General features: G+C 45.6%; 1 protein-coding gene across 3 annotated transcripts in view; it reads left to right on the top strand.

The window, feature by feature from the left end:
• Nucleotides 1–22,723, top strand: part of LAMA5 (laminin subunit alpha 5) — a 207,160-nt gene that overhangs the window by 87,107 nt on the left and 97,330 nt on the right. For all 3 annotated transcript variants that reach the window (XM_053394450.1, XM_053394447.1, XM_053394448.1), the window contains exons 7-14: nt 12,172–12,287; nt 15,207–15,325; nt 16,158–16,248; nt 17,416–17,550; nt 17,953–18,015; nt 18,196–18,336; nt 19,564–19,701; nt 21,597–21,731. In XM_053394450.1, coding sequence (XP_053250425.1) covers nt 12,172–12,287; nt 15,207–15,325; nt 16,158–16,248; nt 17,416–17,550; nt 17,953–18,015; nt 18,196–18,336; nt 19,564–19,701; nt 21,597–21,731 — 938 coding nt within the window. The remainder of the gene's footprint in view (nt 1–12,171; nt 12,288–15,206; nt 15,326–16,157; nt 16,249–17,415; nt 17,551–17,952; nt 18,016–18,195; nt 18,337–19,563; nt 19,702–21,596; nt 21,732–22,723) is intronic.

Raw genomic sequence — 22,723 nt, 5'->3', positions numbered from 1 at the left:
ACGAGTAGGGGCTGAAACGAGACTTTGCTGTGTAGTTGCCTCCTTTCTAGAGGCTGCTGTTTTGCTCTTTCTCACTCTGCCTCCCTGCCCCTCTCCCTGCAAACGACAACAGATTTGCTCCCCTTTCTGCTTCCCATCAGCACAGTTGTCTGATGTCTACTACGTTGTTTCTTTAACATCATGGTCCCAGATTGTGATCAAGAGCACGACTTAATTCTGGAGAGGAGAACAGTTGCCTTGAAAGCTTGAGAAGTTTAGTCATAGGTACTGCAGACTCATTTATTTGGTTTATAGCAGACTAAACATAATTTAGAATAGGAGAGACTGAACTATCCGTTTGTTGGTAAAGAATTCTTTCAAGGTCAGAGTTTTCATAAATAACTGCCACCATACTTTATAGGGTCCAATATTTCCACCGTGAGCCTGTCAAAATTAGGATAAGCGTTTGAGCCTCCAAGTTCCGTACTATTGGGCACTCTGCCTGGCTATTCATTGAAGTGGACTCTTTCTGTTCATTAGGAATGACCGGGAAATGCAATGGTATCTTTTTCAATCTCCTAAATAGGAGCAAACTCTGAGAATTACAAACTCCTTTCCTCTCCAGCATGAATCTCCAACTCCCCCATAAGACACACATGTAAGCATAACACCATCATAGGCATATAACTGCAACTACCCCAAACCAGGGTTTTCTTCTTAACCAGTGTTTGAAACCAAGGTTTGACTAAGGGCAGATGTGCTGATCAGCATCTCTGGAGCTAAATGGCCTATACTGGGAATGTGGGCTGGGATCCTCTAAGGGTGCTGTTTTCTGTTGCTGGTGCATTGAGACCCCAAGCGCCCTGGAGAGAATGGGAGGGCTGTTCATTTCAGCTCTGCTTCCTGAGGTGAAATGTTCCTGTTCTCTGCTGTCAGCCAGCTCATTATGCAGGAGTCCCTATTCCACTGCAGTGAATTCGTGAGAAGCAGGCGTCATTCCTTCTTGGTATGGATATGGCGGCCATCGGCGTGTATTTGAGGCCAAAATGGGAATACATCTTGTCTGTGTTTTGAAAGAGCACAGACAAAAACGGGGGGGGGGGAGTTTTGCTCTCCTTAACACGATACAACTTCAAAAAGACAGACTTAAGGTAAAACACTGTGATAAAATATACAGACAAATATTAAGAATGCACTTCTGTATTCTACCTATAAAGGTAAAGGTAAAGGTATACCCCTGACCGTAAGGTCCAGTCGTGGACGACTCTGGGGTTGCACACTCATCTCGCTCTATAGGCCGAGCGAGCCAGCGTTTCTCCACAGACAGCTTCCGGGTCATGTGGCCAGCGTGACTAAGCACACGGAAACGCCGTTTACCTTCCTGCCAGAGCGGTACCTATTTATCTACTTGCACTTTGATGTGCTTTCAAACTGCTAGGTGGACAGGAGCTGGGACCAAACAATGGGAGCTCACCCCGTCACGGAGATTTGAACCGCCGACCTTCCGATTGGCAAGCCCTAGGCTCTGCGGTTTAGACCACAACGCCACCACGTCCCTGTATTCTACCTATAGGTCATATGATATTTAGAAATAAGTGCTATTTAGATGAATCAGCCAGAAAGGTTTCGAAATAAAGTCCTCTTCAGGGGTCAAGCCTTTGTCATCCATGGGCTTCAGTATTAAAAATTCATTAACTCGAGTAGATATAAAACTTGTCTAAGTGGAAGAGATTTAAACACCCTTTGGTTTCTAATTCCAAATAAAGATTCTAATGCTTTTCAAACATTTTCTAAAAATCTCTTGCAATGTGTATAGATCATGATTGTATAACTTATAATTGGATGTTTTACCGTAACTCTTTTTGAAAGCGCACTAAGGCAGGAATTCCTTGTCTCTCCAGAAGGTTTAGCTCAGGACGGCACAGAACCTCTACCCTCTGTGTTGTTGATATGACCATACAGCCAAAGTGTTGGGTCAGGTGACTGTTCCAAAAAGGAGCTGTTAACTATGAAGTTTTTGGTCAGCTGTTTTGCAGGGTGCATTTTGGCAAGCTGTCCCCCCACCCCACCGGCTCCCTACTTTGCCATGTGCTCATGATAATGAATGGAATTTCCCTTTCTTGATAAGAACTGTCTGGCTTTGTAAGTAAGGCCCATTGTCAGTAATAGCCCATAGTAGGAACCCATGTGTAGCATTCCAGGTCCGAAAACAGCCCATGTGTGCATGGTTGCATGTTCTATGAATGCGCACAAAATGTCTCAGTCACCAGATATTAGTACCTGGCCTGTCGACACTTTTCTGGAGTTCAGTAGCAACCTGAATTCTGTCGCCTGAGGCACGCTCCCCCAGTCTGCCTAATGATAGAGCCAGTCCTGACCAGAACTCAATTTCAATCTAGAAACTCAATAATTTTCGGACGTTTCTGCCTAACTATTGAGTGAATAAACTTCATTGTTTAAAGCCATAGGCCACCACAATACAAGCGCAGCAAACAAACGTTTTGACACATTCAGCAAATCTATATATATATAAGAAACAGAACAAGAATACTAACGCTCTCCCAGTGTAAATCATGCATTGCCCCTCTACAGTAAGCTGTCTAGGTATTCAAAATAACCATTGCCTAACTATTGTTTTGCAAAATTTTCATGGCCTGTTATTCTAGGAGTTCAGGATAAGTAACCCAGTGAGTTTTTCAGGGTCTTCACGGTCTAGGCACTGAAAAGGCCTCATCTATTGAGCAAGGCTCAAAGGATTGCATGTCCCTTCCCACAAACAGTGGTTTTATTTTTCTCCCAGCCATCTTCTAACATTACGACTCTAGTGGTCTCCAGCCAATATTGAATCAGTAAAAAAGAAAAGAAAATGAAAATAAAGAGAGTTCTTGTCTGAGTTTGGCACCTCTCCCTACCCTGAAAGAATAAATAAAAAAAGTATTGATTTGATTCCCCCTTGTGTTCTAGCAATGCTTGGATGTCTCTCATAGCAATATTGTATAATGAAGCAGCTGCACCACCCAAAAATATTTCTTGACAGGGAGATACCACACTCTACCTGCAGTCTGAAAGGCATTTGGGGGGGGGGGGACTCCAGTGATTCCCTGCTGAACTTGGCAGGGATTCCACTAATGACTTCAGCGAAACCCGGCTGCTACTGTCTATGCATTCCCTGCCCCCAATGGGTGTGCCTGATCGCAATGTGAAAACGGACATTCTTTTGCACTGTATTCACGTAGATGCGGCAGGGGTAATACATGGATAATCAGTGCTATGGGTGGACAAATGAAGGCATGGAAATGAGACAGAGAGAAAGAGTGCCATCACCCAGCACGAAGATGGACTCAGCCAGTTTTGATTTCTCTGCATCCCAGTCCCCTTCTAACGCTGCCTAACTCATCTGACGATGGGGAGGCCACTGCTGTTCCAAGCAGCCTTCCTGCAGGGTAGCATGTCTCTTTTGGTGCCATTTCCTGCTTCTTATGGGTAGCCTTTCTGTTAGGGAAATTAGAGAAATTTTGGCAGGGGCTGTGTGCTTACTTCTTGAAAGAGATGTGTGGATTATGCATACAGCTGTACAGTGGTACCTTGGTTTAAGAACAGCCCTGTTTACGAACTATTCGGTATACAGTGGTAGCCCAGGTTACATACGCTTCAGGTTACAGACTCCGCTAACCCAGAAATAGTACCTCGGGTTAAGAACTTTGCTTCAGGATGAGAACAGAAATCGTGCGGCGGCAGTGGGAGGCCCCGTTAGCTAAAGTGGTGCTTCAGGTTAAGAACAGTTTCAGGTTAAGAACGGACCTCCAGAACGAATTGAGTACGTAACCAGAGGTACCACTGTACTTTTGCGAACTCCGCAAAACCAGAAGTAGTGTTTCGGTTAGTGAACTTTACCTCAGTCTACGAACAGAAGCCAAACGGTGGAAGGGCACTGGCGGCGGGAGGCATCATTAGGGAAAGCGTGCCTCAGTTTAAGAATGGCTTTGGTTTAAGAACAGACTTCCGGAATGGATTAAGTTCGTAAACCGAGGTACCACTGTACTAGAAAAAACAATGAAGTCTAGTATAACGCTACCTATACTTTCTATCTCCTTTGTCCACCCCCCCTTCCATATACAAGTCTTGATGCAAGTTCCTTCGTCAGCTATGACAGATAGCGACTCGAAGGCAAGAATTCCTTGTTAATAAGCAAGCTTAGATAGGAAAGGTAATTTTTTAAAGGATAAATCTGACATCAGCACATATGGAATTGTAGAGTTGGAAGGGATCCTAAGCGTCATCTAAGTCCAACCCCTGCAGTGCAGGAAAATGCAGCTGTCGCCTGTGGGGATCAAACCTGCAACCTTGAATTATCTGCACCATCCTCTATGCAGGCTTATTTAAAACTGCGGATTGGCTCATCAGTGGGTTTGGAGAGCCCAGTGCATGGTCTTTGCTGCAGCCTGCTTATAGAAACAATTTCTTCTGGATTACTTTCCATGTTATCATTCCTTATGGCCTCCTAGGAGGCACCTGGACCTTCAGCAGTAGCAGGGTGAATAAAAATCAATGATTTTTTAAAAAATCAGATTTTTAAAATTTAGATTGGATTTTTCAAATAAACTGCTTTTGGAGGAAAAATCTTTCTAAAGATAGTTTTCTATTTAAGTTACATTATAGTCCAAAGGCTATTCATCAGGAATTTGTTTTAAGTTTTTCATGTGTGCTAAAACGCAGTCTAAGCTTTTTTAAAAAAATGTTTAACCACATCAGGTAACAAAAACATGGATACATATGCTATAATGTTACTGTTTTAGTTAAATAAATTGTTTGAATTGTTATTAGGGAAATGATTGTTTTTCTCCTTCCAATAAAGTACAGCAGAAAGGTTGTCCAAATATAAGCAGTTAACATATTAAACCTCACCATAATTTCATAAATATCTGTCTTTGTATTTCTAATAGTATAACCAAATCAGTAATTTTTGATATAACTGTAAGAACTACTCTGAAAATTTATTATTCAAAAAATGAAACCTTCATCTGGTTGTAAATATTAAGATTATACCAACAAGAATGAGTCTTTCTGTAAAAAAATATATATTCAAATCAAGTCTTACTGACTAGTGATTTAAATCGTGATGTAAATCGTGATTTACATCTATTTGATTTAAATCCACCCTGAGCCATAGGTAGCAAATACTGGTAGTTATATGGGCCCGTTTTAGTGATTACTTTGCCAGCAGATTTGTTTAGCTTATTTGCATGATTTCCTTTGGCAAAAAGTGCAGAGAAAATAAAACTCACAAATTTGCAGAATATATTCAAAATAAAAATGCAGGTTCAAAATGACAGTAACATTATAAACTCATTGATACTGGAATTATTGGGGTAAAGACAAAATTCATTTGTCAGAATTTGAGCAAGGGTGATGTTTGCAGCACAAAAGCAAATTGCCTTTAAACTGGGTGTGTGTGCTGTGCTGGCTCTTCATCCTTTTAAAGCATTTTCATTGCTTCACAAAATGTTCCTGAGTCACATTTCACGTCAATGAGAAGGGCAATGGTAACAGTAAAGAAGTGCATTCCTGGTTTAGCCCACCACAGTGTATATATTCAATCAATGAAATATGTAAACACTGAAGTAAGCACATTGATGTGTAATTCATTACACAGAGCACTTGACATATGAGGTGCTATGGAGCTTCAGTAACGGACAGGCATGCTAGACGTCTTGGCTTATCTCCACCAGCAATGTAAACTATTTCTGGGTTTCTAGACTTCTAGGCATGTTCTCTGTGCTAAAGACACCAGTCCTTGGATTGAAAGGTAGGAAAGGTATCATCAGGACTGGTTATAGGTATCTCAGTAAAAGTATTTGGACTGGTTTGCTGCTGTTGTTGTTTAGTCGTGTCCGACTCTTTGTGACCCCATGAACCAGAGCACAGCAGGCACTCCTGTCTTCCACTGCCTCCCGCAGTTTGGTCAAACTCATGTTAGTAGCTTCAAGAACACTGTCCAGCCATCTCGCCTTCTGTCATCCCCTTCTCCTTGTGCCCTCAATCTTTCCCAGCATTAGGGTCTTTTCCAGGGAGTCTTCTCTTCTCATGAGGTGGCCAAAGTACTGGAGCCTCAGCTTCACGATCTGTCCTTCCAGTGAGCACTCAGGGCTGATTTCCTTCAGAATGGATAGGTTTGAACTTCTTGCAGTCCATGGGACTCTCAAGACTCCTCCAGCACCATAATTCAAAAGCATCAGTTATTCGGCGATCAGCCTTCTTTATGGATCACTTCATGGATCACTGCCTTGCCGTGGCAAAGGGGCTTTAATAATTCAGAGGAGCTATGATCTATGCCATGCAGGGCCACCCAAGATCGACGGGTCATAGTGGAGAGTTTTGACTAAATGTGATCCACCTGGATCAGGAACCAGCAAGCCACTCCATTATTCCTGCCAGGAAAACTCCATGGACAATAACAACAGGCTTATAGAAGTATTCAGACTGGTTAAAGGTAAAGGGACCCCTGAGCGTTAGGTCCAGTCGCGGATGACTCTGGGGTTGCGGCTCTCATCTTGCTTTATTGGCCGAGGGAGCTGGCATACAGCTTCCGGGTCATGTGGCCAGCATGACTAAGCTGCTTCTGGCGACCCAGAGCAGCGCACGGAAACACTGTTTACCTTCCCGCCAGAGTGGTACCTATTTATCTACTTGCAGTTTGACTAGCTTTCGAACTGCTAGTTTGGCAGGAGCTGGGACCCAGCAACGGGAGCTCACCCTGTCGCTGGGATACGAACCGCTGATCTTCTGATTGGCAAGCCCTAGGCACTGTGGTTTAACTCACAGTGCCACCCACGTCTCATGCAGACTGGTTATGGTACATCAAAAGGGGTGGTTATAGGTGCATCAGGCTGTTTGTCAGGATAGGCCAGTGTTGTGGACTTTCAGCATAATGATATGGGATTGGTGGCTCACCTTCCCCCCCCCAATCAAATCATCCTTACCCATTGGTTGAAGTGGGAATCAAAGGCCATTGGAGGGGGGCATGGGCCCCCTGTGAATCATGCTGGGTGGGTATAAAGCCCAGGAGACCACAGAGGGCAGCCCCTGACATTTCCCCCCTAGATAGATGTGGGAATAGACTTATGAGGCTGATGTAGATCATGTGGGATGGTGGACGGGGACTGCTGAGGAGGCAGCAGACCCAGTCTCTAAGGAGCACCTTACAGCTGTTGTTACCAACATGACAGCAGCAGTGGAGAATGGGATTCTGCCCCCCGAAGTGGCCGTCTCGCCTTGTCCCATGGGTGCTTCAGCCCTGGGCATACACATACCTTATTATCGTTTGTCCTGTCCACATTTGGAAGTGAGGCAGGAATCGTTAGTCCTTATCCTGGGCAAAATCTGATGTTGACTGCCCAATCCAGCTAATTTTATTTGCACAAATGCTGCGAATTGTCAACATGGCAAGCTGGGATGGGGTTGTTCATGTTGCAGTAAGAGCGGGGTTTGTTATTAAAGGCATTCATAGCTTTTTATCGGAGTTCTCTTTTGAATGTTGAGTTATAGCTTTGGTTTAGCAGCAAATGAAACTGCATCATGCAATGCAGTTCCCAAAGGCCCTTTCCAAATCTTCAGAGCAGAGTTTTGCAGAGTGCAATGCCCTCCATGCATCATTCTTTTTCTTATTTCTGAATAGGGAACTTCCAGCTCTTCTTGTTCCATTGCTAATGATGTGAGGCTATTAGCATGACCTTTGCATCCTGCCTGGGAGATTTAGAAGCTTCTGGTTTGTTGCTGCTAGAAGCAGAAAGTTATACCTTGGCCAGATCCAGGAAGGCAATTCATGTAATCTTAATTTCTCTCTCTCATGAAGCTCAAGCGTGTTTCTTTTGTTCCTCTCCTTTGCTCTTAAGGCTCACCATTCCCTTTTATAAACATTTATTTATGGGCCAGTTCATATTTATGGGAAATTTATAAATTGAGCTGGGCTCCTGCTTATGGAGCCCACTCACTCTGGCTATCTATTTTTCTCAATGAGCTCTTACACAGAACTTGACTCAGAGAATGTGCCGGCTTCAGCTGTTCCTTTATTCTTCTTTATGTGGTTCCTGTTTATAATAGGTAAGCACATTTCTGCAGATCCTCATTAACGTGTATGAGTTTGCGAAAGTTCTGCAGGTTTTACCAATACTGTTGTGTGCAGTTATTGTCTGAATTTTGGCCAGTGAAGAAGGTGCAAGACATTCAGCTAATGCAACATGTCAATGGAAAACTGCTCATACAATGGGGCCTTTCAAAATTCGTGTTTCAGTCTCAGAAGTGATAATCCTTATCCCACTTTCCTCCCACAACCAAACTGCTGAATCGTAAAACACACACTTACCAACAATGGCTGCTTTTGGATATTACCCTAAACCCGGGATAAAATGTTGTGAGCAACAACTCCCACCATCACCTTCTATTGACCTTGCAGGTTTTAGCTGCATCCTCTGGTCTGCAGTGAGACAAGGCATGGTGCCAGGCAGCGCTCAGGCTGGATGCATGGAGAGGCTGAGCAAAGCAAGGCAAGATGTGAGGCAAGGCTCATCCTGTCCTATATGACTGCAGGGCTCGCGTGTTGCTTCAGCAACAAACGTCAGCTCAGCCCTCTACAGTGGCAGCATGCCAGAACCTTGCACTCCACTGTGCCATTTTACCCACCAAACAAAAATGCTGTCTGTTGTGTCAGACTGATGGGTAATACATTTTTGTCCCAGCTTTTATCCATGCAATTACTCATTTCCCCCTCCAGGCTTGCCTCTCCCTCCTATGGCACACGCACGCACTGTTCTCTTGTTCAAAACAAACGGCTTAAAAATACAGGCACTTTATTAAAACTATCACAAATAGACAGGGAGGTATACAGCCTGCTTTAGATGCACGCCCATGTCTTTCCATCGAAAGCACAAATCACAGTTGTTAGCGCACGTTGCACTGGAAGGGGCTTTTTCAGTTAAATAGGCCAGCAGGGGCCTCTGATCTTATGCAATGGGCCACCAAGTCTGAGAATGGCAGTGCCATGTCCTTGGGGTGGAGGGATACTGGCTGCACAGGCTCATCTGGTGGAAGTGCTTCTGTGGCTGGCCCTGTGTGCCCTTCTACTTGTTCGGAGCTCTCAACTTCATCCCATGAAGAAGGCAAAATGATTCTAGGGTTGTGACAGGTTGATTGGAACGGAGGGCACCATGTCTGCTATCCCTGTGCTAACCATAATTTGGCACAACTAGAATATGTCTAGGTGAGCCTTGGACTCACATCTTCCAAGCTTGTGTTTCCAGTTTTCATCTGTTGTTGTTTAGTCATGTCCGACTCTTCCTGACCCCATGGACCAGAGCACGCCAGGCCCTCCTGTCTTCCACTGCCTCCCGCAGTTTGGTCAAACTCATGCTGGTAGCTTCGAGAACACTGTCCAACCATCTCGTCCTCTGTCGTCCCCTTCTCCTTGTGCCCTCAATCTTTCCCAACACCACAGTCTTTTCCAGGGAGTCTTCTTTTCTTATGAGGTGGCCAAAGTATTGGAGCCTCAGCTTCACAATCTGTCATTCCAGTGAGCACTCAGGGCTGATTTCCTTAAGAATGGATAGGTTTGATCTTCTTGCAGTCCATGGGACTCTCAAGAGTCTCCTCCAGCACCATAATTCAAAAGCATCAATTCTTTGGCGATCAGCCTACTTTATGGTCCAGCTCTCACTTCCATACATCACTACTGGGAAAACCATAGCTTTAACTATATGGACCTTTGTTGGCAAGGTGGTGTCTCTGCTTTTTAAGATGCTGTCTAGATTTGTCATCTCTTTTCTCCCAAGAAGCTGGCATCTGTCACCATCTGCAGTGATCACGGATCCCAGTTTTCATTAGCCACAGTTTATTGTGTCATCTGAACAAGAAACCCCTGTTAATGTTTAGTATGGTGTGCTTCAAAATGTCTTGTGAGTTTAGACAGCATGACAAGACTTGATAAATCAGAAATCGGAAGCTAAAGCTTCTCCTCATGGTTGCACCAGAGGAGGAGGGTGTAGCATGAGAGTCTAACAACAACAACAGTTTTATTACTTGCGCCCCACCCATCTGACTGGGTTGCCCCAGCCACTCTGAAGCTTAACTAGGCTTGTTCTTGTCACTGTAAACTGTGGTTTAGTGTGATGTCTTGAGCATGGCCAATCAGAATACCAATTCAGTATTCTGATAACCAGAGAGAAATATATAAGATACAGAATCTTTACTAATTACTGTAGCATTTGTTCAGTCATGGTGGAAACTTAAAAGCTGATACAAATTACCTTCTTCCATGGTTGGTGCGAGTGCCACGAAGTTGATGTTGGGTGGTAATCAATTTAATACAGTGGTGCCCCGCAAGACGAATGCCTCGCAAGATGAAAAACCCGCAAGACGAAAGGGTTTTCCGTCACGGAGGCGCTTCGCAAGACGAATTTCCCTATGGGCTTGCTTCGCAAGACGAAAACGTCTTGCGAGTCTCGCCATTTCCCCCCCGCTTTTTCCCCCTTTTCCAAAGCCGCTAAGCCGTTAATAGCCTTTTAACAGCTTAGCCGCTAAACCCGCTAAGCCACTAATAGCGCTAAATCGCTAATAGCGCTAATCCGCTTAGCCGCCAATGGGGTTGCTTCGCAAGACGAAAAAACCGCTAGACGAAGAGAATCGCGGAACGGATTCTTTTCGTCGTGCGAGGCACCACTGTAGTCCCATTTACACCAGGATTACTTTCCTCTGTCTACTTGTGTGCTATCACCAATTGTGCTTCAGGGCGGTGAGGGAACCCCCAGAACAGATTTAGGGGGCATGTGGAAGGAGGGGAGAGCATTCTGTTTTGAAATCCCTTGGGCTGATGGAACTGTAACCTTGTTGAGTACAACCCATCGTCAGCTGCTACATATGGTGGTTGGGGGACCGTCTTAGATGTTGTACTTCTGCTCTTACCCCCACTGTCTGACTATTGGCTCTGCATGCAAACCCAGGGACTCAATGGAAATACATGGGTGTGTACCTGAAACGGGCTGTCTACCACAGCTCCCTGTCTATTTCTTACAGCTTTTATAAAATGCATCTATTTTTAAGCCCTGAGTTTTGAATGAGCGAACTGTAGGGGCGTGTGCCATAGGAGGGTGAGGCATGCCTGGAGGGGGAAATGAGTAATTGTGCAGATAAAAGCTGGAGCAGAACTGTATTATCCATCAGCCTGACACAACAGAGCACATTTTTGTTGGGTGGGTATAATGGCACAGTGGAGTGCAAGTTTATGGCATGATGTCACCTTACCTAATAAATCGGCACCATGGCCCAGTCAGGACAAGATTCTAAGTCTTGCCTGGCGCCTCTAGAACTGCCTGTTTAGTCAGAGCAAACCTCAGCTAACAAAATCACAGGGAAGGTGTAATCCGCCAGGAATTTCTCCTGCAGGTTTCCCATTGAAATGAATGGCATTTGTGCAGCAATGTACTGCTCTAACCACTGCTCCCACCTACCCTCTGGGCAGCTGCCACTCATTTGTCCTTGTCCAAGGGATATTCTTGGTATTAACATTCCAATGCTGTTAAACTGAAGTGCAGTGATACAATAGGGTTGTTGTTATTATTTTTTAAATAAGTGAAGTGGAAGTTTTTGAGAAGAGGCAGCAAGAGAGGAGGAACACCGTTTTCTAGAGACAGCCCCAATACCATTCATTAGTAGCACGCAAATGACTGTATAAAAGTGCTCTTAAAATTTTTACTGGCGAAAAATGAATTACACAGAGATCCTAGTAATATTTGTATTTCCTTTATGGCATTCTTCCTCATAGTTGTCAGATAGGAGCCCAATGCATTTTGCTTTTTGTGGCAGAATATTTGGACCTGCCCCTTCCCACTCATTGGCAGTGTGCACCACATCAGAACTTATTGGTGCATTGTGAGACGCATTAAATAAATAGCCTCACACATCCACTGGGGGCTCTGTTCTATAGTAATGCTTGTAAACAGCATTCTCTGACATGCAGTATTGCATGGAGAAGCTGTGATTACTGTTCAAAATATTTAATTTCTGTGATGCCACTTGCAAAGTTAAAGATGTAAGGCCAACGATACTGCTTAGGTTCATTCTTATAATAAAAACACGACATGTTTGGTGCCATTCACTAACCTACTCCAAGAGTAATAAGCATTCTCTGTCTTCACTTGCCAGGTTACAGTGTGACTGTCAGCACAACACCTGTGGAGCGTCGTGTGATCGATGCTGCCCAGGCTTCAACCAGATGCCATGGAAACCAGCCACAACCGACAGCGCCAATGAATGTGAATGTAAGTTTTATCTTCCTGTATACATAAAAATGTGAGACTGTCATCAGGCAGCCTCCATGGGAGGATTTGTATTTCCTCATCACAATGCTGGATTTGCATGAAGTCAGGGTGGCCTAGGGGAGCGGAAGAGAAGGCAGCTTGCACAACACCAGTGGGTGATTTAGAAGTTTTGAGTAAAGAAGGGATGGAGAGAGCTGAGAGGAAAGTGGTGGTTTTAAACAACAGAGATTGGAGTAAATAACCTTCATTCAGTGGAATAGGTGAGGGGGAAAGGGTGAGTACAGCAAGAATGAAGAAGCTGCTGGTTTTAAATTGCCATTTTCCTCTCTCTCACTACCACTTCTTTATTCAAACTTCTGCTGTTGTTTAACTACAACAGGAAGGAAGGAATGCTGAAGGGGGGGGGGAGTCTGTTTCAAACTTTTCCCTCATGTGAGAGAGATAAAGGATGTGGAGCCCTCAAATATTTTTTTTTTTAAAGAATATTTATTAGATTTTCCAATTTTTTAAACAAACAAACAAAAACAAAACAAACAAAAACCTTAAAAAAAACATAAAGTTCATAAATCATACTTTTAGATAACAAATTTCTCAGACCTCCTCATACTTCTCCTCCTTGTATCCCAATTAAGGTTATTTGTTCAGCAAATCCTTCATTTAAAGCATTACAGCTTATAACATTACCTCATTTTTCAAACCCTTCCCCCCCCCATCTATGTTCCTTTATATCATTACAGCTAGAAACCTCTCAATTTCAATCCAACACCCAAATATTCCATAGTACCTTCCCACAATCATGTATTCCACTCCTAGTATCATGTGTTGTCTTCAACATGAAGCTCCAGATTCAATGCAGTATTTTGGATGAGATATGTATTAACAAGGAGACAGTTAGTGCAGTATCCATCAACTGAACTTGACCTCTAACTGAACAAGCTAACTGGCAAGCTTGCACTTGAGACTGTTCATCTTCAAGATGCAGTAACAAATAACAGCATGCGATGTGCTGTCAAAGTGGGCTGCGGAATAGGAGAGAGGCGGCGGCGTGGAAATGGAAGGTTGGTCTGTGTGCGAGGGAGAGTTAAGAAGAGTGAAGAAGAAGGGGAAGGGGAGCAAAGGGTGTTGCAGAAAAGGAGGGAGTAGAAGGCATAGGAGGGGGGTTGAAGATGGAAGCAGGGCCATGAAAGGGTCTGAAGAACAGGATAGTGGCTTTATAGTTGGGTGGAAAGTGAAATAGGGGGCTGAGTAGCTGCTGTGTGTGGGAGGAAGACGGTGCAGGAGGTTACCACAGGGGCGGTTTGTGTGCAAGGTGGGGGATTGCACAAAAAGGGGGAACAGCGTGGAAATGGAGTGAAGGTGAAAACAGGTGCAAAGCAGGCCTGAAGAACAGGAGAGTGGATTCAGAAATGGGTTTGGTCAGGTGCAAAACAAGCTTAGTAGTTGCATGGGGTAGGAAGGGGAAGCTCCAGTGGCGTAGGAAGGGGGGTGCGGGTCACCCCGGGTGTCATCATAGAGGGGCGTGATGAAATGCAAAAATATGTGTTTTTGAAAAAATAACTCCCGCATGCCCCTTCCTGCACCACTGCAGGAGCTCTCTCCCCTCGAGAGATTTCCAGAAACCAGAAGCATTTTTGCCTCCAACTTTGATGGCAAATCGCAGCCTTTACGGCTAGTAGCCTTCAACAGCCCTCTCCTCCATGAATCTGCCTAATCCAGAGGCGTAGCTAGGTGAGGCGGGGGGCACTGGGTGCCACACCATGGGGTCTGCAGCGTGCCTGAGCCACGTGTGTCTCCTGAGGCGGGCGGGCGGACTGCCTGCAAGCCCCACGCTGCTTTTTCAAGCAGTGCGGGGCTTGCGTCTGCCCACCGTCTCAGCTGCCCTACAGAAGAAGAGTTTGGATTTGATATCCCGCTTTGTCACTACCCTAAGGAGTCTCAAAGTTGCTAACAATCTCCTTTCCCTTCCTTCCCCACAACAAACACTCTGTGAGGTGAGTGAGGCTGAGAGACTTCAGAGAAGTGTGACTGGCCCAAGGTCACCCAGCAGCTGCAGGTGGAGGAGCAGGGAAGCGAACCCAGGTCACCAGATTACAAGTCCACTGCTCTTAACCACTACACCACACTGGCTCTCAGCTGAGGGGGAGGCTGCAGAGAGGCTCCACACAGATACACCGCTGGGGACCTCTAGGGGGAATGGAATGAGGGGATTTAGCTAGTTATGTAAGCATGGGACCAGCCCCTAGTAGAATTTTTTATATATATAAAAAACCCCGAACTGGTTCATTCAGCTGTTTAATGTTACAGGCAGTTGCAGAACCAGAAATGAACACACTTGATTTACCTGACGATCGGTGTTGGCCTGCGTTTCACTCACATGCAGGTTTCAAAGAGAACAGAAATCTGACACTCTCCTGCTTCGCTGGCTTTTGTTGGAGAGCATTGGGGAGGATTCTGAAAACGAGTTTAAACTTAACCTCTTGTTCACTAGCCTAGCAGTGTGCGCGCTTCGCCCAGCAGATGCACCTGATTCATTCTGTAATGGAGTATTAAATTAAAATAGTCACAACGCGGAGTACTAACCACTATACGATCACGGCCAAAAGAAGAAGAAGCAGAGAGTGGGAAGAAGAAGAGGAAGTTTTCACAATGGAACAAAAGTAAACAATAGGGTCCCCAAAGCACCTGTATTGGACCCTGAGCTGCTATTAATGTTATTCATTATACATTATCTGCAGCTTGGTAAGCAGTGAGGTAGCTGGGTTGATACAAAACTGTTAAAACCCTAGGAACTTCTGCAATCTGGTTGAATGGGCAGAAAGCATCATTCAAAACCCAGCAGTTAATTTTACTACTGCAAAAGGAAGAATATGTAAATCAGAGGCTGCGTCAGTTATAACTCACTTTTTCTTGTCATCGCAGCCTGCAATTGCAACGGCCATGCCTATGATTGCTATTATGACCCAGAGGTGGATCTTCACAAGGCCAGCACAAATCGTGATGGTCAGCTTTCAGGTGGAGGTGTATGCATTGACTGCCAGGTAAGTCTTGGCTGGAAGTGCTGCAGAACAAAGGGCGCTTGTGTCTCTTGGGTTGCTGTTGGCGTTGCCAGTGAAACTACTGCACTGGCCGTGAGAAAGCTGAGACCTGTTAAGAGGAAATGTGAGCTCTTAACGTTATCAGATTATATCCTAGAGGAAAATAACTGGAAAGGATCTGAAAAGAATATAATGCAGACTCTTACGGAGGCAGGATCCTTTAGGGATGGCCCATTGATCCTGACATGCAAAGCAGATTATAGCATATCTCAAGTATCAAGAGCTTCTTCACTCCTTATGTAATTAGTGAGTGAACTAATGTACTGCTAGAGGGCCCTGTAATGTGCAAGGCCCATATTAACACAGGCTACCTTTGAATTGGGTGGCTGTCCATATGAACTGCAATCACCATCTAAAGCCCATCTTCATGCCTCTCTTCCACGAGAGATCTGGAGAGTGGCAACACGAGAACAGGCCTTTTCTGTGGTGGCTCCCCATTTGTGCAATGCTTCTCTTGGGAGGCTCACTTGGCTCCTTCATTACATACCTTTAGGTGCTAATCTTCTCTGCATCATTCCAATTTTTAGTATATGTGCAGCCGGAGGCAAAAACATTTGTCTTCGGTCAGGCCTTGGGCTGCTTAACATTCTGTGATCTTTTAAATGTGTTTGTGGGAGAGGAGTTATTCGTTCGTTTTTGCTTTACAGTATTATGTGTTTTGTGTTCTCGTTTTGCGTTTTTATGTTGTAAACCACCCTGTGATCTTTGGATGAAGGGCGGCACACAAATTTAATTCATCATCATCACTGAAAAGCCTGGACTTATTATTTTTCAGCATCACACAGCGGGTGTCAATTGTGAGAGGTGCAGCCCAGGATACTATAAATCCCCAGACCATCAAATAGATTCACCATACATTTGCTATCGTGAGTATGCTTCCTCATGTACATCATAGATACAGTCCAGTATCCAAAAGTGACATGTACAGTGTTGTGTTCACGAGTACCTTTGCCAACCCCCCCCCAAATGCTGGGGGCTCTGCAGAGCAGAAGAAGAAGAAGAGTTTGGATTTGATATCCCACCTTTCACTCCCTTTAAGGAGTCTCAAAGCGGCTAACATTCTCCTTTCCCTTCCTCCCCCACAACAAACACTCTGTGAGGTGAGTGGAGCTGAGAGACTTCAGAGAAGTGTGACTAGCCCAAGGTCACCCAGCAGCTGCATGTGGAGGAGCGGAGACGCAAACCCGGTTCCCCAGATTACGAGACTACCGCTCTTAACTACTACACCACACTGGCTCTCCCCATAAACAGAACCCCATAAAGTGCTGTTGAGAGAGAGAAAATGCAGTTGAGGGAGGGAAAAACTGACTTTCTGCTACGTCTTGTGTGCTCTGAAGCAGTTCTCTAAATCTCCATGTCTTAAGTTTCAGTTACACAGTGCCAAGGTAACAAGCTCTTCTTATGTTCTTACCTTGCCCATAGTTTCTGGATTGTATTCTTAATTGCCAAATAGTGGTGGTGATGGGATTCAGGATTTTTCAGAAGCTGTATTGAGACACATCTGCTGATATTGTGGTTTGACCAGAGTATGTTTCAGGCAATGCAGGAGAACAGGCAAGAAATCTTTGCGGTTTAGGAAGGGTCAGGATATCATACACCAGATGGGCAGGGTATAAATAAATAAATACACAGTGTGGTGTAGTGGTTATGAGTGGTAGTCACGTAATCTGGGGAACCGGGTTCGCGTCTCCGCTCCTCCACATGCAGCTGCTGGGTGACCTTGGGCCAGTCACACTTCTTTGAAGTCTCTCAGCCCCACTCACCTCACAGGGTATTTGTTGTGGGGGAGGAAGGGAAAGAAGATTGTTAGCCGCTTTGAGACTCCTGAAGGGGAGTGAAAGGCAGGATATCAAATCCTCCTCCTCCTCCTCTTCTTCCTCTTCTTCTTCTTCTTCTTCTTCACCTTAGCCCATAGTAAATATGGGTCACCCCATTGAAGAGCAGCCCCGTTAACCATACCGTGGACCAATGTGTACTCTCTGCCTCTGGTTTGAAGTGGCAGAGGGAGTTCATTGTAATTTCTTCCCTTCTAGGTTGCAATTGCGACTCAGACTTCACAGATGGCACCTGTGAGGACCTCACTGGCCGCTGTTACTGCAAGCCGAATTACACAGGGGAGCACTGCGACTCGTGTGCGGATGGCTACGTGGAGTTCCCGCACTGTTATCGTACGTATTGCTCTCACAGCCCATGAGGCCTTTCAGCATAAGCTAAGCGCTGTGAGTTTCCAGAGGTCAACATTCTGGTCCTTGCCATGTTTGTGATGGAGCCTGCTTCAGGCTCTCTTTTTTGGATTACTGCACAGCAGCTTTGGCCTCTGGCTTCCAAAAATCCACTTCTTACAGTGTCTTGCTAAACCTTTTCATGGGATTACTGGTGGTGTGTGTGTTTGTGTGATTTAGAGAGCTATAGAGCGCTTAATTTCTGAACTGTAACAAAAGTAATATTTTGGAACCTAGAAGGGCTTATTTACAGAGGACTGGATTTATTTTAGACTAATGCATAGTGATGAGTTTGTTACTTTTCATGAGCATGGAACTAACATTTCCATTGTCTTTCCCTTCATTTAGCTGAACCAGTTTACTCATACAATGACACTGGAGAGCAAGTCCTCCCAGCTGGGCAGATAATAAGTAAGCTCATCTTCCTGTCCCCCCACCCCATCCCTACTTTTAAGAAATTAGTATGCCTCCTTTTACTATGGTTGGTCCCTTAAGATCATTGCAGCAGTAACTTCTTGGCAATTGGGAGTCCTGGTGTACCATGCACACATTTAACTTAATCCTTTTTTCTTCCCTCTCGCCACTTTCCAGACTGCGACTGCAATGTTGCCGGGACAAGAGGGAACGCCTGCCGGAAAGATGCTCAAACGGGGTTGTGTTTGTGCAAACCCAACTTCCAAGGGACTCAGTGTGACCAGTGTGTGCCTGGGTACTATGGACCAGCTTGCCAACGTGAGTAAACGAAGCCGACGCGTTTACTCATAGGCAGCCCTCCTGTTTTGAGAGTTGAGAAAGTAGGCTTGCTTTTGTAGTTGTGGTGGTGTGGTTGCAACAGAGCTTTCAGTTTGCAGAGCTTTTCATAAGCCAGTGGTGGCCAAACTCAGCCCTCCAGCTGTTTTGGGACTACAACACCCATCATCCCGAGCTAACAGAACCAGTGGTCAGGGATGATGGGAATTGTAGTCCCAAAACATCTGGAGGGCTGAGTTTGGCCACCACTTTCATAAGCCAAAGCTACAACTCTTTGCCTCCAAGGAATGTATAGTCTAAAGGAGAGATGTAATATTTGAGGGAGCTGGACAACTCCCCCCCCCCAGTTGATGGGCATTCCCATCCAAATGGTGTGTGTGTGTGTGTGCCACATCATGTGATTATGTGGGGCGGGGCTTACTTGGGACCTTGCAATATTTTATTCAGGTTGGTCCCCCTGTCTGAGATCTACTTCGTTTTTCACTAGAACCACAGGGTCTACCGATCAGTAAAGGTAAAGGGACCCCTGACCATTTAAGTCCAGTCATGACCAACTCTGGGGTTGCAGCGTTCATCTTGCTTTATTGGCCAAGGGAGCCGGCGTACAGCTTCCGGGTCGTGTGGCCAGCATTACTAAGCCACTTCTGGTGAACCAGAGCAGCGCACAGAAATGCCGTTTACCTTCCCGCCGGAGTGGTACCTATTTATCTACTTGCACTTTGATGTGCTTTCGAACTGCTAGCTTGGCAGGAGCAGGGACCGAGTAACGGGAGCTCACCCCATTGCGGGGATTCGAACTACCGACTTTCTGATAGGCAAGTCCTAGGCTCTGTGGCTTAACCCACAGCACCACCCGTGTCTGAGATCTACTTCGTTTTTCACTAGAACCCCAGGGTCTACCGATCAGATCCTTATGCAAAATACATTGTGGGCAATATCCAGCTAAGTCATACTCAGAGCAGGCCCTTTAAAATAAATGGACAAGATACTTAAGGCTATTTATTTCAATTGGCAACTATAATCCACAGTTTAGAATTCACAGAGCAGGGTACCCCTTAGCCTAGGAATTCATTTTGAGTACCAGAAGTGAAATCTCAAGTTTTGTCCCTTAGGATGTGAAGAAAAACTTGGAATCAGATATGTCTACTAGTAGCTGTTTTACAGCGAAGTGCACCCAAATAACCGTTTGTTTGTGTTTTGCTCCCACAGCATGTCAGTGCTCTGGCCCTGGCTACTATGATGGCACATGTGACAGTGAGACTGGCCAGTGTCTTTGTCGAGCTGGATTTGAAGGCTACATGTGTGATCAGTGTGCCCCTGGCTACTTCAACTACCCACTGTGCCAGCGTGAGTTTTCAGACACATCACCACATTAATCACTGTGGGCTTTGGCAAGTGTATGTTCTGCAAATGCCTGCATCTTTCTCAGTTCTCACGAGTTCCTATTGGTTGCACAGGGGCATTTGGGTATGTGCAGGCAGTGTACAGTGAAGTCTCTCTCATGCTCAGTGGCTGTACTTGCACCCTTCCTCATCAAAGGTGAGAGCTGTTTCCTAGTTCTGCTGGATCTCTCAGCGGCGTTTGATACCATCGACCATAACATCCTTCTGGACCGTCTTGAGGGGCTGGGAGCTGGGGGCACTGTCATACAGTGGTTCCGCTCCTTCCTCCTGGGCCGTGTTCAGAAAGTGGTGGTGGGGGATGAGTGTTCAGACCCCTGGGCTCTCACTTGTGGGGTGCCTCAGGGTTCTGTCCTCTCCCCCATGCTTTTCAACATTTACATGCAGCCGCTGGGAGAGATCATCAGGAGGTTTGGGCTGGGTGTTCATCAGTATGCGGATGATACCCAGCTCTACCTCTCTTTTAAATCAGAACCAGTGAGGGCGGTGAAGGTCCTGTGTGAGTGTCTGGAGGCGGTTGGAGGATGGATGGCGGCTAACAGATTGAGGTTGAATCCTGACAAGACAGAAGTACTGTTTTTGGGGGACAGGAGGCGGGCAGGTGTGGAGGATTCCCTGGTCCTGAATGGGGTAACTGTGCCCCTGAAGGACCAGGTGCGCAGCCTGGGAGTCATTTTGGACTCACAGCTGTCCATGGAGGCACAGGTCAAATCTGTGTCCAGGGCAGCTGTTTACCAGCTCCATCTGGTACGTAGGCTGAGACCCTATCTGCCTGCGGACTGTCTCGCCAGAGTAGTGCATGCTCTGGTTATCTCCCGCTTGGATTACTGCAATGCGCTCTACGTGGGGCTACCTTTGAAGGTGACTCGGAAACTACAACTAATCCAGAATGCAGCAGCTAGACTGGTGACTGGGGGCGGCCGCCGAGACCATATAACACTGGTCTTGAAAGACCTACATTGGCTCCCAGTACGTTTCCGAGCACAATTCAAAGTGTTGGTGCTGACCTTTAAAGCCCTAAACGGCCTCGGTCCAGTATACCTGAAGGAGCGTCTCCACCCCCATCATTCTGCCCGGACGCTGAGGTCTAGCGCCGAGGGCCTTCTGGCGGTTCCCTCATTGCGAGAAGCAAAGCTACAGGGAACCAGGCAGAGGGCCTTCTCGGTAGTGGCGCCCGCCCTGTGGAATGCCCTTCCAGCAGATGTCAAAGAGATAAACAACTACCTGACATTCAGAAGACATCTGAAGGCAGCCCTGTTCAGGGAAGTTTTTAACGTGTGATATTTTACTGTATTTTTGGTTTTTATGGAAGCCGCCCAGAGTGGCTGGGGAGGCCCAGCCAGATGGGCGGGGTATAAATAATAAATTATTATTATTATTATTATTATTATTATTATTATTATTATTATTATTATTATTATTATCTTTCCACTGGAATCCTGTTTGGGTTTGTTCCTTTCCCCTTCCTCTGCCACTATACCAGTATTAGTCAAAAAGCTGAACATTATTTGAAAAACACAAAACTGGAAGCAGAACAAATTCTGCTAAGCCAAGTAATTATATGAAAATATTTTTCATTGTCTAATGCCAATAGGACGACAAGATTTTCATTTCCTTAGTACAAAATTTGTGTTTATTTTTTAAATGCAGCATAGATTCTTGAGTATGGGTTGGTGGCTGCAGATCCCGATTTCATTAGACCTGGCATTGTTGTGTCCCTTGTGTGCTCCCAAACACCTATCCTGCTAGTCTGTTTGGCCCGTACTTAACCTTTGCAGTGATGCTCAGGTCCTCTATTTGAGACCCCAAAGTTCTGAACCCTGGATATTATTTTTGTTGCAGTTTGTGGCTGCAGTGCTGTTGGGACATTGCCAGAAGGCTGTGATGCCTCTGGAAGGTGCTTCTGCAGGCCTGAATATGTTGGGCCTCACTGTGACCAGTGCAGCGTTGGATATCACTCATACCCTCACTGCCAAGGTATGCCAGGTTGTGAAAGGGCTAGCAGAGGCAGATTCTGTAATTAATTGACACAAAAGAAAGAAGTCTCTCTTCTTTCAAATCAAGACCCAAGGCAAGGGTGTTATCTGCCGCTGTTGTGAAGAAAATCTCGGAAATGGGTGCAATGCATCTACTAAAGCCTGGGGTATTTCCCCTCCCCCCCCATGTGCATTAGATACCTCCAAGTGGAGCTAGTTTCCTCTATTGCTCGAAGGCAGAGAACTGTGACTTCAAAGGACACTTTAGGCTTTGCCTTCCTGTTGACGTCTCAGCTCACTTCCTGCCTTTGTTCGGAGCAGAACACAGCTCTCCCTTGTATTTTCCAACTTAAGATCTGCCCTCTTTTCCTCGTGATTCTTCCTTTTGTCTTTCTGACTCCTGTGCTTTTCAGATTATCTATACCTTGCCATCCTTTCTGATTCAGTAGTATCGGTGTTCTCTTCAGAAACAGGAATGTTACCAAGCAGTATTTGGGGAACTCGTACCTGCATATTGCCTGTAATTTAAAACGGGGGAGAAGGTGTCCGGACACATTAAAGCCCCCTAAAAGTATTTATGTGACAACGCCAGCTATCACATGGCCCTGCCACCTAATAGGTACAAAGGTTCATAAATGCTAGTCAGCTGTGTGTATGGACGTGGCTATTGGAACCTGCTTGTTCTAGAACAGTGTGAGGAACCTTCACCCCTCCAGGTCTTGTTGAATGACAGCTCACATCATCCCAGGTCCTTGATCCTGCTTGCTGGGTCTGCTGGGCATTAAGAGTACAGAATAGAATCATGGAAGGGACCATGAGGGTCATCTAGTCCAACCCCCTGCAAAGCAGAAATCTTTCCCCCAACGTGGGGCTTGAACTCACGACCGTGAGATTAAGAGTCTCATTCTCTTCCAACCGAGCTGTGGTTCAGCAACATCTGGAGGGCTAAGGGTTCCTTCAACAAGGAACGATAGCTTGTCTCGGGAGGGAAAG

The sequence above is a fragment of the Podarcis raffonei genome, chromosome 6 (genome assembly GCF_027172205.1).
Source record: "Podarcis raffonei isolate rPodRaf1 chromosome 6, rPodRaf1.pri, whole genome shotgun sequence".
NCBI classification, from domain to species: Eukaryota; Metazoa; Chordata; class Lepidosauria; order Squamata; family Lacertidae; genus Podarcis; species Podarcis raffonei.
This window is presented reverse-complemented; position numbering and strand designations above follow the sequence as displayed.